General features: G+C 38.6%; 1 protein-coding gene across 1 annotated transcript in view; it reads left to right on the top strand.

The window, feature by feature from the left end:
- CUBN (cubilin) overlaps positions 1-16,424 on the top strand; it is a 140,806-nt gene that overhangs the window by 92,773 nt on the left and 31,609 nt on the right. The window contains exons 45-54 of the mRNA XM_071560397.1: positions 1,376-1,554; positions 3,384-3,593; positions 3,911-4,051; positions 5,000-5,181; positions 6,711-6,882; positions 7,755-7,961; positions 10,766-10,915; positions 11,764-11,885; positions 13,730-13,955; positions 15,895-16,082. Coding sequence (XP_071416498.1) covers positions 1,376-1,554; positions 3,384-3,593; positions 3,911-4,051; positions 5,000-5,181; positions 6,711-6,882; positions 7,755-7,961; positions 10,766-10,915; positions 11,764-11,885; positions 13,730-13,955; positions 15,895-16,082 — 1,777 coding nt within the window. The remainder of the gene's footprint in view (positions 1-1,375; positions 1,555-3,383; positions 3,594-3,910; positions 4,052-4,999; positions 5,182-6,710; positions 6,883-7,754; positions 7,962-10,765; positions 10,916-11,763; positions 11,886-13,729; positions 13,956-15,894; positions 16,083-16,424) is intronic.

Here is a 16,424-nt window from a genome sequence, read left to right on the forward strand (position 1 = left end):
TTATGAAGTGCACATCTTAATTTCAGGCTTCAAGAGATTTTGTTCACTCAAACCTTTGTAAAGCCATTGGTTGTTTGGTACCTTGAGTTAAAATCCAGAGAGTAACTACACATTTTTCTCTAAGAGATATCTTTTAATTTGGTGAGAATATAGGTATTTTGGCAAAAACGGTTTTACATGCAACTTCACAAAGGCGTTACAAGAAATTACCAAGACTAGCAAGCATTGCTATAGTAAGGAGCTTTTGTTACACCTGGCAAACACAAACTCCGTGCAACTTAAGTGAGGTACCCATAGCTTACAGAAATAAGTGTTTAAGTTACCCACAAGAGGAAGAAAAGAATAAAGAAAGAAAAAGAGGGGAGAAAGAACATGGTTACTACTTAGAAGGTCACATGTTGACGGCTTCAAAGAGAACAGGCCAGGACCGACAATGGAGACTTCGTGCTGCATCCTTATCTGCTCTGGTCACTGTGGCAGTTCCCTCTAGGCAGGACCTTTGGTTCACTGACCACAGCCTGTCCCTTTAGCCCATGTGAGGGGTGTTACAGCCAACTTGAGGCTCTGGGGGGTGTGGTGCGGGTGGGTTGCCAGGCTGACCTGATTGATCAACAGGTGCCCTATGCTGGCCTTCCATGCCGTGTGGCAGCGAACCTCAGTGGCCATCCTGGCTGACCATGTGGACACTGCTAAAGGCCTGGCCCCCTCCCATCACACACACACACACACACACACAGACATACCCCACAAGGTGGTTCTAACTCAATAGGAACCAATTTGGTGTGGAACAGGCTGGACCACTATAAGGCAAAGGTGAGCATCACCTGTGAAACCACGTCCAGAAAAAATGATGAAAGATAGACAATCCCAAAGGTGTCCTTTCTGGTTTCCCAGAGAACTTCACCATTCTGAATGCAAAGCTGTTTTTAAGGTATTTTTGGTCTTTCTATGCCCAGCTAAGTAAGCCCACAGATTTGAATTTTTATTCCTTTAATCTGTCTTGTTATTCCTTAATTCAACACTCATCAGTGAGACTTAATAGGGAATATCTGCTGAATCTGAATTCTGCCAATAAAAGATACTAAGGATGGGCACAACTACTTTGCCAGTGCTGTTCATATCCCTTCCCAGAACTTGCTTCTGTCAGATCTGATCTGATCATAGACTACTGAGATTTACATGAATCTTTCTCAATGTTTCTAACACTTCTTTCAATTCAATCATTACATAACTAGATTAGGATCTTGTTGATTCTGTCCTGGCCACACTGCATGGAAACTGATCTAATTCACTACAGTTTCATGGCTTTCTGCACATACTGAAATGATTTTGAAGCATTACTACCATACACTGAATAGAAAATTCTCTCTTCCAGCTGCGCTTCCAGCTACCTGGAGCTACGGGATGGTGCTGACGCCACTGCCCCCATCATTGCCAAGGTGTGCGGAGGTTCAATGCCAGGCTTGCAGAGATCCTCAGGAGCTGTCATGTACCTGAGGTTCAGGTCTGACAGCACTGCCACACACGTGGGATTCAATGCTAAATACTCCATTGGTAATGCTTGCATTTATCCTTTTCTCTGATTTTAAAGAAGATTTTGGTCTCAAGTGTTAGACCTTTGTTTGTTATAGGGCTTAAATCAGACCTGTGAGGTGGGCTGACAGATACATGTCTCTTTCAATTAGTATTAGAGCTAAAGCATCAGAACATTAGCATGTTCCACACCTAGCAAGAGGTGAAAATTAGGGAAATATCAATAGGAAAGTACTCATAGACCTGCAGCAGTGAAAGCGATGACTGGATAACCTCTTGTCAAAGACAATTATCAAAGGAGGAGTAGATAAAGTCATATAACATGATTTGACTTTCAGCATGCAAACCTAATGTCACATTCATGAGCAGGATTCTGAAGAGGAATGCAAAGATCAGCTGAAAACTGTCAGGGGAAGAACAAATTAGGAGCTTCTCTATGTAAATATAAATCAAACTATAATGACAATGCTGCTAGACAAACAGGGGTAGCAGAATAATGGACTGAAAAAGGAATTAAATGAGAGCCATTATTCGTCAGCTGGGAAAAGAAATACTTTAAAATTATTTGCTCTCAAGCTGCAAAAACAGGACTGGAAAGCATTAGAAAAATTTTAAAATTAAAGAAAAAGTAGTCCTTGGTCAGATTCAGAAATATGTTATTTTTGAGGGGTTGATAACTTTAATAATCTTAAACAATAACAGCTGTTATGTTATTATCATTCATATAGGAAAGTCAAAGACTGTTAATGTATTGTTTTACAATATATAGTTTTAAAATAGTGGAATATATAGTTGTACACAGAATTTTACTGATTGCATTAAATCTCAAGCACTTAAGCCAAAATAGTGTGCTATTATATTTCTGAATGCAAAAACTGAAGGAACTTGCATATATATACTTGTTAGTGTATGAAGCCACAACTTACATTTAACCATAATCGATTTACAGAGTCTTAGCTGGATCTTAGTAATCCTGAAACAAAGCACTGATCACTCAGAGGAGCAGACAGGAGGAACACAACTGTTATTGTCATGACAAGATTGTAACTAAGAGACCCAGAATTCACTGTTAAAAAAAAAACAACAAAACAACAACAATCAACAGTAAATTCCACCTGGCAATATTGTTTCATAGAATCACAGAACCATAGAATATCCTGTGTTGAAAGGGATCCACAAGGATCATCAAAGTCTGGCCCTGCACAGGACCACCCAAAGAATCATCCCATGTTTTTGTAAGCACATGTTGGCTCTAAGCCTTACTGTTACAAACTTATGTTTGCAGGTGCCACAGAGAAATGAGTGTTCAGAGAGAGAAAATTAAAACTGAATACCTGTTTTAAAAATTATGCAATGATCACTTACCAAGGCATCACAAGGAGTGGAATGTGAGCAGGAAGGGATAACAGGAAAAAAGACTTTGAACCATATCTGCAGGACTAAGCCAGAAGTCAAATTTGCCATTCATAAAAAATTACATCCACACTTAGAAAGCTGCATTTCTTTATAATGTGTCTGATTCAACTTTGCAAAATTTTCTGGTAAATATGGACATAGCTGGGATTCAATTGAAAACTGTGAGTTTGTTCAAGTTAGAGACATGGCAGAGAGGAAGGGATGCTTGCAATGGCAAGGTGTCGGTGTGTGTGAAAAAAACCCAACAACAAAAAACAGACTAGGACTTGTTGAATTAGATGGTGAATGTGAAAGATTTCTAACTGGAAGGCAATTCCTGCTTTGTTACCTTAGTTAGGAAACAAGTCAGTTTTGTCTTAGCTTTAACTCTTGTTTAGGAAAAAGATGATCTCTGAGATCCTTCAGTCAACCAAAGAATATTCTTCCTTTTGCAGCTCTCTGTGGTGGGACAGTGATAGGACAAACTGGCATCATCGAAAGCGTGGGGTATCCTGACCTTCCTTATCAAGACAACCTGCTGTGTGAATGGTTTCTGCAGGGTCCCAGGGGCCACTATCTTACCATCAGACTAGAAGGCCTAGATCTTCAAAACTCCTCTGAGTGCACAAATGACTTTGTGGAGATCCGAGAATACAACGCTTCTGGTCTGAGAATTATTTCAGTGTTTGACTTTCCCTCCCTAGTACTACTATGAAACCTCCCCAGATGTTCCTAAAAACATTTCCCTTTGGGAAATGTTGCCTTTTCAATGTATAGTATTTGCTTCTCTCTGCCTTGCTTGCTGATGCAAAGTAAGGCACTCAGACCTCTTCAATTTGCTAGAAATAGCTTGATTTTACTAGTTTACTCCTGCCTGTCCAGTTAAATTGAAAAATGATCCTTAAATATAAATAGAAATATACATTAAAAATATAAATAATATCTCGATATAAAGTTGTTTTTCTGTTTGTGATTTTTACAGGAAACTTGTTGGGCAGGTACTGCGGTAATACCCTCCCTGATGCTGTGGACACCTCTGATAGTTTTGCTTATGTTAAGTTTGTCACTGATGGATCAGTCAATGCCCGAGGATTCAGACTGCACTTTGACTCCAGTACTGAAGGTTGGATTTGTGGGGTTGTGAGATACTTTAACAGAGCAACATATACCACAGACTACAATTGCAGTAACAGAGGATATATTGCAGATCACTTGTTCTTGGAGGGGTGTGTTATTTGCTCTTAAATATTAACTCAGGGGGAAATATGAATAGAGCTCTCTGGCAACTACTTAGGTGAGATGAAACTTTATGAAACAAGCAGTCTCCTGCTATAATGGATGTTGCCATCAATTCAGGTCTCACACAATGAAGGACACTCTTCCATGCCTTTTCTCTTCAGCAATTAGTCCAGAGTTGTCCTAACATGTCCTCCCCACATCCCTCTTGATAAGCTGGAAGGTAGAGAAAAGCTGTGATTTTCCTTTATGTTATTCTGTCCCTCTAAGGTGACTGGTATTCTTTATCTCCCTGAAATCAATAGTTTTAAACCCATAGGTTTTAAGCAGAATCACAGAACTGCAGAAGCACTGAGGGTGGAAGGGGCCTCTGGAGATGAGACAGTCCAACCTCCCTGCTCAAGAAGTGTCAGGTAGAGGAAGTTGCCCAGGACTGTGGCCAGTCATGTTACTGTGTTGTTACTCACTCTAAGACTCTGCATGTTCTGTGTAGCTCTGCCCAGTCATCTAAAGGGCATAAATGTCTGTCTTGTGTGTGAGAGACTTGTGCCATTTGGTGTCAAAGCCTGTGGGTCCCTCCAGCTTCTGAAACCTGGGATGAGCCCTTCAGAGATGAAAATATTAATAATTGGACTAAAAAAAGCAGCTTTGGTCAGTTAATATTCAACTGCAGTTATGGCTGAGTGACAAGACTGGCAGGAACGTAGCTATTTAGGTAAACATATGGACAGGATAGGCCAATCAAATCGACCTCTCAGGATCTCTTTTTCTTGCATTACTGGGTTTTTTGTTAGTGTTTTTCTCTAAGAAGTGTCCCAATATTTGGGTATTTCAGAATGTGGTGGGGATCTTACTGCGCCTGTTGGAACATTTACTTCACCCAACTATCCCAACCTATACCCCCATAACCGAGTGTGTGAATGGAGGATCACAGTGGAAGAAGGACGACGTGTGACTCTAACCTTTAATGATATGAAAACTGAAGAACACTGGAGCTGTTCATCAGATTATGTGGCTGTGAGTATTCTCTGTAAAGGCAGAAATTGCTCTTTGCTAATCCCTTTATGGAGCATTAATGGATGTAACAAAACTGAAATGTCACATATAGGTCTATATATGGGTTTAAGACAAACGATAATTTAATCTGAGAAAACAGATAAATGGAAAAAAGTTACCTCTGTAAAGCATATAAACTCATCTGCTTGTTTTAGAGTATGAAAATTTTGAAATTGTGGCCCAGGCAGAGTGGAAGACTTGAAGAAATCGGAATTGTCTCTTTACTGATTATGGAAGAAAGTTCTGGGAATTTTGAAAGCTTTCAAAGTCTCTGTACTGTGGACACAAAGTCCATCAGTCAGTTCCAGGTCTCTTTTTACTTTGGAGGTTGCTACTGCTATTGTACTTATTGCTGTCAATTAAAAAAAATATGGAAAAAAAGAAAAAAGAAGAAAAAAAGAGAAAAATCCAGAGATTACAATGAATGGCTACTTTTGGGTTGAACCTTTTATGTTCTGAAAGAAAGATAGAGTAACCCCAAGAAACTCTACTCTTTATCACATTCCATCGCCAAAAATGATAGATACTGGTTATTTTTCTATGTTTGTTTTAGATTTTTGGTTATTTAGTGAAAAAAAAATCAAACCTTGCACCTAGAACTGGACCTCATCAGATGTACAAATGCCTCAAAAATATGATTCCTCTATGAAATTGCAGGAATGGAGATAGACTTTAGTTTCCCATTTGTTCAGATTAGCAGTGCAAACACAGGAACTAACTGTAGGATGGTCAGAAGCCAGCACATGCACAAGCATGGGGGAAGAAGTAGCTATCCCTTGGGATGATGTTTCCTTTGTTTTCCTTCTCAGATGCTTTAGACAAACCACAGGGAGCTGGTTATTTATCAATTAATGATCTCTTAAGGGAAGATTTTTCCTGCCAGCTTTTATGCATTCAACATTCTAACAAATTCTAATTCTATGGAGCAAACATTTCTGCCTTGCTTGCACTGCTGAGATAGTAGTAGAAAGAAGGAAATTAACTCCTAGCCTAAGGGCTGTATGAAAGAAACTAAGCAAAATAACTGGATCATCAAAAAGTGAACTAATCAAAAATGCCCACCAGCACTCAATATGTTGAAGATTTTGGTAAAGTTGGTGTTGGCTTTAACAAGAATACAAAGATGATTTGAAATTAAATTAACTTGATCGGTAGCTTAGGAAGTGATTGAACCTGTAAATATTGAGCTAAACAACAGTATTCTTCCCAATAAAATTATTTCAATTTCTGTTTAAAAAAAAAAAAAAGAGAGAGAAAGAGAATATGTTTGTGTTTCATCAAAATAAGCAAGTTATTTGTGAAGTTTTGTTTGAGGGCCTCATCCACTTAAGGCGATGGAAGTTTGTTCCCAGGTTTTGAGATCTGAGAACTAACCCACTATGAGGGACATCAATGAAGCTCATATTAAAGATGTGAAACATGTGAAATGATACAGGAGATGCTTATAAGACTTTATATTGATCTCATAAGAGTTTATTCTGAGCCCACAGGTTTACAATGGCCTCAGACAGAATTCTCCACGGCTGGCCAAGCTGTGTGGAGAGGTAAATCCAGGCACTGAGGTGAAATCCACTGGAAACACGATGAAGGTCATTTTGGTGACAGACATGTCACGTGCAACCAGAGGCTTCAGTGTCTCATATACATCTAGTGAAGATGCAGGTAGTGTATGTTTTTGAATTAAGAGATCATCTTTGCTGAGTTTATTCCATAGCTAAAGTACTGGCACATATATAAAAAAACCCTCAAACCTAAACAGCTACCAAATCTCTGATGTCTTTTTCCTCCTATAACTCTGGATGGGAATAGATATGTATGACAGCCCCTGTTCTCCCTACTGATTTATTGTTTTGTAGTCTTGAGTAAGAGATGTTCTGAAGCAGACTAATTCCATGAAAATTTTCAAAAAGCATAGTGCCATAGACAAATTGAATAATTCAAGTGCTTCCTTATTACTCAGGGGTGTAATTAATTTATTGTAGCTTGTGAAAGAGTGCAGCTAACCTACTTTTGCAAGTTCAGCCTCCAGAGAGGAGGCAGCTGGCAGATCCTTACTACTACAGCCTTGAGTCTTTTGAACTTGATTTTCCAACTTCCACCCCAAGCATCTTACTGTAGCATGAGTGTACTGCTCTTGAGGTTATGTTCCAGAAAAATTTTGTCTTGAGTCTAGAATTAGGTAATGAGCAGGGCTGAGCAATAGTGACCTGGAGCTGTAGATAGATTTTATCAAAATGCTAAATAATGCTTGTTGTATTAGTAGTGCATTGAAATATATTTTTTGATACTGTACATAATTTTTCTTTGTTTTACACATGTGTTTTTAAAGACTTGCCAATAAATGCCAGGACAATTGGTAAGAATTCTCTTGTACACACCAGTAAATTATGAAAAAAGTAAGAAGATGGAAACAGGTTTGATTTAATCAGAACACATGTTTTCTGACCTGAGCATATCTGAATAAAACAGGGGCAAGATTTCACCTCATACAGGAATTATTACTATTTTAAATAAACTATATTTTGTTTCTGCAGTTTGTGGTGGAACCCTGATGGGACATCTAGGTGGGAATTTCTCTTCTCCTGGTTATGATGGCATCAAAAATTACACAAGTAACCTGAACTGTGAATGGATAATTGAAAACTTCTCCCACTATAATTCATCCATTTATATATCATTTGAGGATTTCCACTTGGAACATCACCAGACCTGCCAGTATGACTACCTAGAATTACGAATAGGTTTGTATGTTCATCAGGAGGATGGATAAAGCCCATCCAGATTCTGGTGTGCAGCCGTGTTTGTGCCAATTTTTCATATTTATTTGCTGAGAGTGGCTGCTGTAGAATCTGTACATTTGAGAGTGTTCTGTTCACATCATGTCTTCCATGTTGCATTCATGAGCAGGAGTGGGATTTCACTAGCAGAGCAATGGATACGTGCTTTTGGTTACCTTTTCTTTCAGGGGAGAAAATAGAAAACTCAATAGTTATCTTGGGAAGATAAATTATTTTGGTGTTTTCAATACTCACCTGACTCTCTACAAGGGACAGTATGAACTTCATATCATCTGTCTTGAAAGATGGTAGCTGGAGTCATCAAAACAATTTATTTGGTTCACTGCTCATTTTCTCCCTTGTCCTGAAATATCTCCAAGGACAGCAGGAATGAAGTAAAGAATACTTTAATTATTCATAACCTCTGGGCTGCATACCCACTTCCTTCCATATTTTTCTACTCTATAAGATGATTTTCCAAAAAGAAATCCATATTTCCTGTGAGACTGCAACACAAAATACAGACTAAAGCATTTAAAAGGGAAAAAAAATCACAGGATTAATGCACCAATAATATCTCTGCATATTTGTGCATCTTTATCTATCCGCATTAACAAGCAACTGGAAAAGTCACTCAGCTAATGCCAAGTGTAGCATGAAAGCTGCAGCTATGTCCTTCACTGAGAGGTTGTATCTATGAATCCCAGAGAGAGAAGGTTCTAATTTACTTGGAAATCAGTTCAGAAAGATGTGAAAAAGTCAAGAGCGGGAATCCTTTACATCCTTATTTGCATTCATTGAGCAAGTGGTTTTGGTTGTGTAGCATCAGTTTGTCCTGTGTATGGCCAGAGCATGCGTAGCTGCGTAGCTTAGGAGTTCTCTCCTGTGTATGCACTGGAGCCAGGGAATAATAGAGAGAAAACTCAGAGAAAGAAATAATAAAATACATCTGCTTCATTACTTATCCATTCCCACTACTCTCACTTCATCATGAACCTCAGGCCTCCGGGCAATACAATCAAAGGAGAGAGGAGAAAGTGTAGTCTTGTTTTGCTTTACACAGTTTTATCATCTAAATAGTAATGTTCATTTCAGCCATACTAATGGCACTTCAATTTCACAACTAGTCTCGTGTTAAAAGCAGAATGTCCTAACTCATCTGTGTACGCCGACAAGTAACATTTAATGAGCCCTGAGATGCAAACAGTGCCTGTCACTAAACTCAGGCAGCTACTATTTAAGACTCCTGACGCAGCAGATATGTAGTAGGGGAAAAGTCCAATTAAAAAGTAAGTTATCTGAGAGACCCCAAATGAAGCTGAGATGTGCAAAATTCTTTTGTTATACCTATACAACACACTTCATAGAACTCAAAGAAAGAAGAAAAAAACCAGAATTGATTGTATATATTTACTGAGAATTATTTGAGCTGAACAGATAAAATAAACATTTCTTATTTCTTAGGGTAAGGGTTTGTATTGAAATATTAAATTATCACTTCTAACTTTTGGCTTTTATGGAAGACTCTTGAATTTGTCTTTCAGACCATTCCCTTCAGTTTGAATGAAATCTTACAGCACAATATTTCTGTTTTCATTTTCTGTTTATCAGCAGTCTAGATCTCTAACCATCTGGTCATTCATGAAAACAGTGATAGGTGTCACTTTTCACACTGTAGAGACTGAGTAACCTGGGTCACATCTGTGACATAGTCAATCACCTCAGAAGTCCGAAAAGGAAAATATATACTTCACATACTAATACTCAAAGTAGTTATTACTAGTTTTTTCTGAACTATAATTTATCATGACTGTCTTCTGTTTGTACCACTCAATATAATTTTTAGTTCATGTTATCAAGACAGTTTGTAGCATTTCTCTTTGTAATTTACATTAATAGACTTTTATTATTGTCACTTTTTATCCTTGTGCTTCAAGGCATTTCAAATGGTGGCTCTTCTTTTGAATGGAGTCTCTTAAGACCAGCAACCTGCTATTATTAGAGAAGTGCACTTGGGAATGACATTGCCAGGATGTCATGCTATTACACTGATTTTCTTTCTCCTGAGCATTTATCAGTAATAAACGGAAACTGGTTCTTTTACCAGTGTGATGGATATGAGCTTACACCAACACGAGCAAACATTAAGTGTCACAGAAGTACAGTGGGCTATGTTGTGCTTTCCTTTTAGGTTTCAAGGATTTGAGCTAATGCTGACATTTTTTTGCCATACAGGGAACATGTGGAGCTCCCTAGGAAAGAGATGCCCCCTGTTAACACAGCAATGACAGCTTGTTCATGGATGATGCACATCCCTATATGGTAGAAAACTCAAAATCCCTGTTCACTTCAATGAGGATGGCATAAAAACAGAGGTTTCCTAGGTTTCCATATGATGTGGTCCTTGAGCTATCTCTTCCCACTGTTCTGCCCCAAAAAGTCTGTAGTTTTGAGGAAGAACAATGAGGGATCTGATGGGACATACAAAATGAAAGTGTGCAGGGTGCCACGAAGGGGAGAGAAGCAGCCCAAGGTATTAAAAGGATCATTTATATAGCTTTGGAGAGAACTTCCTTGTTGCCAGGATTTAGATCCCAGCGAAGAACTGCAGCACTCTACTTATATCCATAACAAATAATCAGTTACTAAGTATGATATGTACTTTTCTCTGTTTTCTAGTCAAAACAAATGGGAATGCGTGTTTGCCCTGCTTCTTTATGTTATTTTGGGACTCAAGAAGTGGTGTTGATTTTTTTTTCTTTACCTAGGAGATGCTGATGGAGAGCTAATAGCCAGACTTTGTGGTGAGGCTGCACCATCTGTGCCACTAGTCATAGCTGCCCCCCAGGTCTGGGTACACTTTGTAAGTGATGAAAACACAGAAGATAAAGGATTCTTGGCCCATTACACCTATGAAGGTAAGTGACTTGATAGACTGCCGCCTTTGCTGACTGAGGCACTTCTGGGGACTGTTGCGATTCCTCTGGGGATATTGAAAATATACATGAGGCCCTCAGAAGTTACACAGTGCCTGCCACTATTTATATCGTTCTAAAGCAAGCCTGTGCTAACAGCTGAACTTTCAGATTTATTTTCTGCCTCACTGTTCCCATTCCCCAAACTGCATTTGAGCTTTTGCAATGCTGTGCAACACTCAGAACAGCTGGTTGCTCTTGGGAATAAGGATGGAACAGGTAACACCAGCCAAGTTTTACTTACTTCAAATAGGCCTCCAGAGTGCTAGCAGAGCTGAAATGCATTCTGCTGCTTGAACCTTTGCACTCATTTTGAAATCTGCTTAAAGCCATATCAGTGCAAATTACACCACTTTGCCATTTATGTGCCAGCACAGCTACTCTTTCTGTCACAGCTGAATTTAGCCTTAGGGCTTTTCTAGACACCTCAACAACTTTTTCACTTGATTATGTTGGTCCAAAAATGGCACTGGTCTGCTTAAGAGTCTGAGATAAATAAATGGAAGATAAGGTGGAAGAAGCAGCTCTAAGTGTCAGTTAGCAAAGGATTTGCAGATCTATGCAAAGTATCAGAATAAATGCAAAGTTTCAAGCTCATTGCATCTGTTTACTCACTACTAAATGATAAAGATTTTAAAACTTGGATTTTCCCATAGAAATTGTTGATCCGTACCTGTATCTGTCTAACTGAAATATATTTTAATACTACTATAAGCTGAATAATCTTCCATTCATTTGATTATAGTGTTCAGTTCCTAAAGTGTATTGAAATGTTACTTTTTTTTCTTCAGCCTGTGGTGGTATACAGTCAGGTGAAAGTGGAGTTATCTCAAGCCCCAACTACCCAGAGCCTTACAGCAACCTGAATCACTGCTCCTGGCTGTTGGAAGCCCCTGAAGGTGAAACCATCACTGTGAGTAACATAGTGTCATGATTATGTGCATAGCTGACAGTGTAAGAAGAACCTTCTGAGTCTCCAGGAACAGGTTTGAGACAATTCCGAAAATCAGAAATGCAGAGAAATGAAATCTCTCTCTTCCCATCAATCTTACCTAGGAGGCAGAATGAAGGTAACACAACAAAACTAGATTGTGCTTTTTGAAAAGCAAAAGGATCCTAGTATAACTTGACCTCAAAACATAGCATTGACTTCTCCTTTAAACAATGATTTGGTTAAAAAAACTAGTTAAGGAACCTAAAATAACTCATTTTATTAGATGTGCATGAATATTGTCAATATCATGAGAATAAACATGAGGCTGAAGGTTTTTCTTCTCAGCAGAGAAATTACAAGGCACTAGAAAATTATTTTTGTGTCTTAATGGTCTGGAAGATAATATGATTTCTGGTACAAATTATATCAAGGAGATGCTGCTCTTATTTCCCAGTTATTAGGAATAGGCTGGACAAGGTGCTGCTTTCTTGCGTCAAACTGCTGAGAGAACAATTTGAGCACCATTGTGGCCAAACAGTGTGAAACTTAACTCACTGAATTATTTGACTGATTCTTTCAAGAACAGGTCCAATCAGGGACATTTATGGTCCAGGTCAGAAAAATATCTGAAAACTACTTTTGTAAAAACACAGTGCAGGTTTTTATGTGTATTGTCTTTCACTGATTTCCCTATCATGTTTTCCCTGTATACAACTAAAAAAGTATGTCTTAGAAATGCAAACCCATAGTCCTAATTATTCTGCATGATATTATGAGAACTGGCTGGGTACTTATTTCAGGGAATAAAGGATTATTTTAAGAGAACACAAAATTTCTATTTAATCCACAAACTTGTTTAAAGCAGAACTAATCTTAACCAGATGGATGCAGATTTCTGTTTTGAAAGGACTGAGTAGCAGCCCCCTGAATGAAGGCAGACAGAATTTTCCAGTATAAGCTGCCAGTTTCAGTTGCTGGTAATGTTCCAAATTTAAACCATTATAGCTAAATTTGTATTTGGTCTTTGACTGAGGCACAGTTCTTTTGGAAATGAATACATGCAAAAGGTATAGGAAGAAATACTATGTATTAGCTAAGCTTTTCTACAAAGATTCTGCATCTGAAATTGGTTAGAAAAAAAAGACTGATTGGAACAGGGTCAGGCAGTAATTAGTAATCAATATTTCAGCATCAACAAATCCAGGAGTCTATTCGATCAGTAATCTAAATCTTTGAACTGAAAATCCCACCTGTACACATATCACTCCAAGGACAAATGGCATCAGTGTGGGAAGGAGACAGGGTCAGAAGCTGCCTACCCAGCCTGGTGTGTTTATGTGATGCTTCCAGGGCCACAGGAATGAACCATGGAACTGTTTCTATTTTAATGGAAACTGGCATTATTTTTAGCAACTGTTAGTATATTGATTCAAAATAACAGGAAGAAAAAAATCCAAGGCCTTCTGCTTATGTAACTACTTATATTTCATGACCAGAAGCCTTGAGTTCAACACCCGCGCATATTCAAGACTGTTTTGAAGCATATACTTGGCTTCAAAGTATGGTTAAGTCCCAGTAATGCCATTTTTGAACCTATGCATTTCTCTTCCATTTCTGTCTTCAGTCTAAGTAGCTGCTGTTAGTTATAGTGGCAGGATTCCAAGCAATACTCAGAGGAAAGCATCATGAAGTGAGGGTCAGATGTCTAACCATACACAGAAATCATTGTGTCAGGATGGCTACAGGATGTGGCTGGAATTGCGCTAAACCCTCCCCTGGAGTGACTGGTTTTAGCACCTGAGTGTCACTTTTTTGTGTTGCAGCTTACTTTTACAGCCTTCCATGTTGAAAATCATTCACTTTGTAAGTGGGATTCTGTCACTATCCTGAATGGTGGCTCTCCAGGTTCTCCTGTCATAGGAAAGTATTGTGGAAACACATCCCCTGGGACTATTCGGTCTGGTTCCAGCAAATTAGTTGTCATCTTTAACTCTGATCACTCAATTCAAGGAGGTGGCTTTTATGCAACATGGACAGCCGAATCTTTAGGTAAGTTTGCATTAAGTAAAAAAAGAAATACACATCAACATCTTCAGCATCTCTGAAAGAAGCCAACACTAAAAAAATCAAGTATTAAACGAGTCCCGTCTGATTTCACAGAAGGAAATAAAATTTGGACTGATTTTGTACTTTTTAAGTCTTGCACTGGCAGCTTCTTGATGACTGTAAATTGATACCATGACCATTACCCTCCCAACAGTCGTATCTATCTTCAGTGACTATGAGACATTTCATTTTATGAATAACAATTGTTCCACAGTTTGATTTGGTTTAAACACTTAAAACTATGAAGAGGTCAGTTTCAAAACAGAGAGGCAGACAGAAATTCTCAAAGAGCACATATGAGAACAGCCTCAAACTTGCACTGCAGAGCAGATGTTGGTACTCTTTTGAAGGGCATATACTTGCAGGATTGAATGCTATATTTTTCAAAGCTACCTTCATTTGGTTCAGATTATGAAGTCTTTGGATTTAAAAAAAAAAAAAGGGTAGCTCACCATTTGCACAATGTACTTCAGGAAGTCAATAAAGGACCTAAGGCAAGTGTAGAGCAAGGCAGAAATCACTGTGCCTTCCTACCTCATTGCAGAGCTGGCTAAGTGCTCCCTAGTGTCATATCCAGCTGCAAACCTTCTGACTGATGCTGCTCACCTCTCTGTCCACTAATGATGTAGCAGTATTCACACAGCCAGTTGATGGAATGTCTTTTTAAACATATAAATAGTCTGTGCTTGCATGAATATGCACAGTCACCTAAGCTGGTTTTTGACACTGTTTCCTGTTGTCACTGAGATTTCATGTGCAAGGAACCCCACACTTCAGTGATGTAGTAGACATTAGCCTACATGTGCAATGTGCATAGGCAGTATTCTCTGTGAGAGGATTTAGGGTATTTTATATACCTGGTTTCCTTTCTTTGTCTCTCTTCTCATTTGTTCACAGAGAATCTCTGAGTTTACATTCTGTATGCGTGACCAAAACTTGGCTTCACATCCTTCTAAACACAAGTATCATTTCTACCATAGAAGAATGAAAAATAAAATCTTCCCTTTAAAACTATATTTTTTTAATGATGAGGAAAAAAAAAGAATGTTATGTGGGTTTTTTTCTCTTTATTCATCCTTTTACTACATCATCTCTGAAATAATAAGGGACTGCTAGTACTGTATGCATTGCCCTAGTAAATTATTCTTGGCATGGTATTTGCAAATATGTTTCAAATTAGCTAAATGTACTATGTATATAAACATGAGCTGCCACAGAGCCATGACCAGCTATTCCCCTTTATAAATGAATCTGTTAGTAATTTTTAAAGGCATGTTTTCCATCCCTCTCCATGATCCCACTGAGATCCACAAGGCTGCCTGGATTGGAGAAGTAACCATTTTGCCCTGGGTTAGCTGATGTAGCTTGAGTAGGTTCACATGTATAACTGCAACATTTTCATGTTGCAGAGTGAGAAGAATAAAAGCATTCAACAGTAGATTGGGGTTTTTCCCTACAGTGCTTTCCTGAATGGCTGTCTGTCATGATGTGCATGCTGTGGGGTGTGGGGAGGGACCTGCACAGTCCCAGGAGAGGCTCTTCATTAATGTGTTTCTGATCCTTACACTCTTTCAAAGCAATAATCACTTCAAATTGCCAGGAGTTTATAGATGAACTGGAGCAAAAGGGTATGAACTGGAAAGGAGAATGAGCTTGTGAAGAAAATAAAGTGAAATTCAAAGAGAAACCTTCTTTAGATCGTAACTACCTCCATGCTGCAGGGGTGGGAGCAGGAAAATTACTTAAGAGAGGGATAAATGATGTTTCAGTGGGTATCAGGGCTTTCCTCTCTCACTCTTGCAGCCACAGAAGCAAGGAGCCATTCAAAGCTGACACCAACTGAAAATATTTGAGCATTTCTCCCACCTGTTATTTTTTCCAGGATGTGGTGGAATCATTCACTCAGACAATGGTATGATCAAATCCCCTCATTGGCCTCAAAACTTTCCCATGAACACCAGATGTACATGGACCATCATTGCACATGAAAGCCAACACCTGGAGATGAACTTCCACAGTAACTTCCATATTCCAGATAGTGATGGAAGCTGCCAGAGCAGTTATGTGAAGGTACTAACTGCTATGATTAGATCAGCAATGCAGTGCTTTAAGAACTCGTGATTCCAGAATCCTGTTTTGCATTTGTCATGGCTAGGACTGTCAAGTCACAAAATTCAGGAAACATAAACTAAAGTCCTTGTACCAATACCATTTTCTGTCTGTTTTGTGAACTGGCTTGTATATAGTTTTCATTTTCACCTGTTCTTTGGGGTTCATCACCCTACATGCTGCTCTAAAAATGAAAAATATGGAAAAAAATATATGATTTCAGAACTAGCAAATAATGAGAAAATACAGTGTAAAGAAAAGATATTTTCAATTATTCCAGTGAGTAAAACATCAGGAATGTGA

The sequence above is a fragment of the Pithys albifrons genome, chromosome 7, assembly GCF_047495875.1.
Source record: "Pithys albifrons albifrons isolate INPA30051 chromosome 7, PitAlb_v1, whole genome shotgun sequence".
Lineage (NCBI taxonomy): Eukaryota > Metazoa > Chordata > Aves > Passeriformes > Thamnophilidae > Pithys > Pithys albifrons.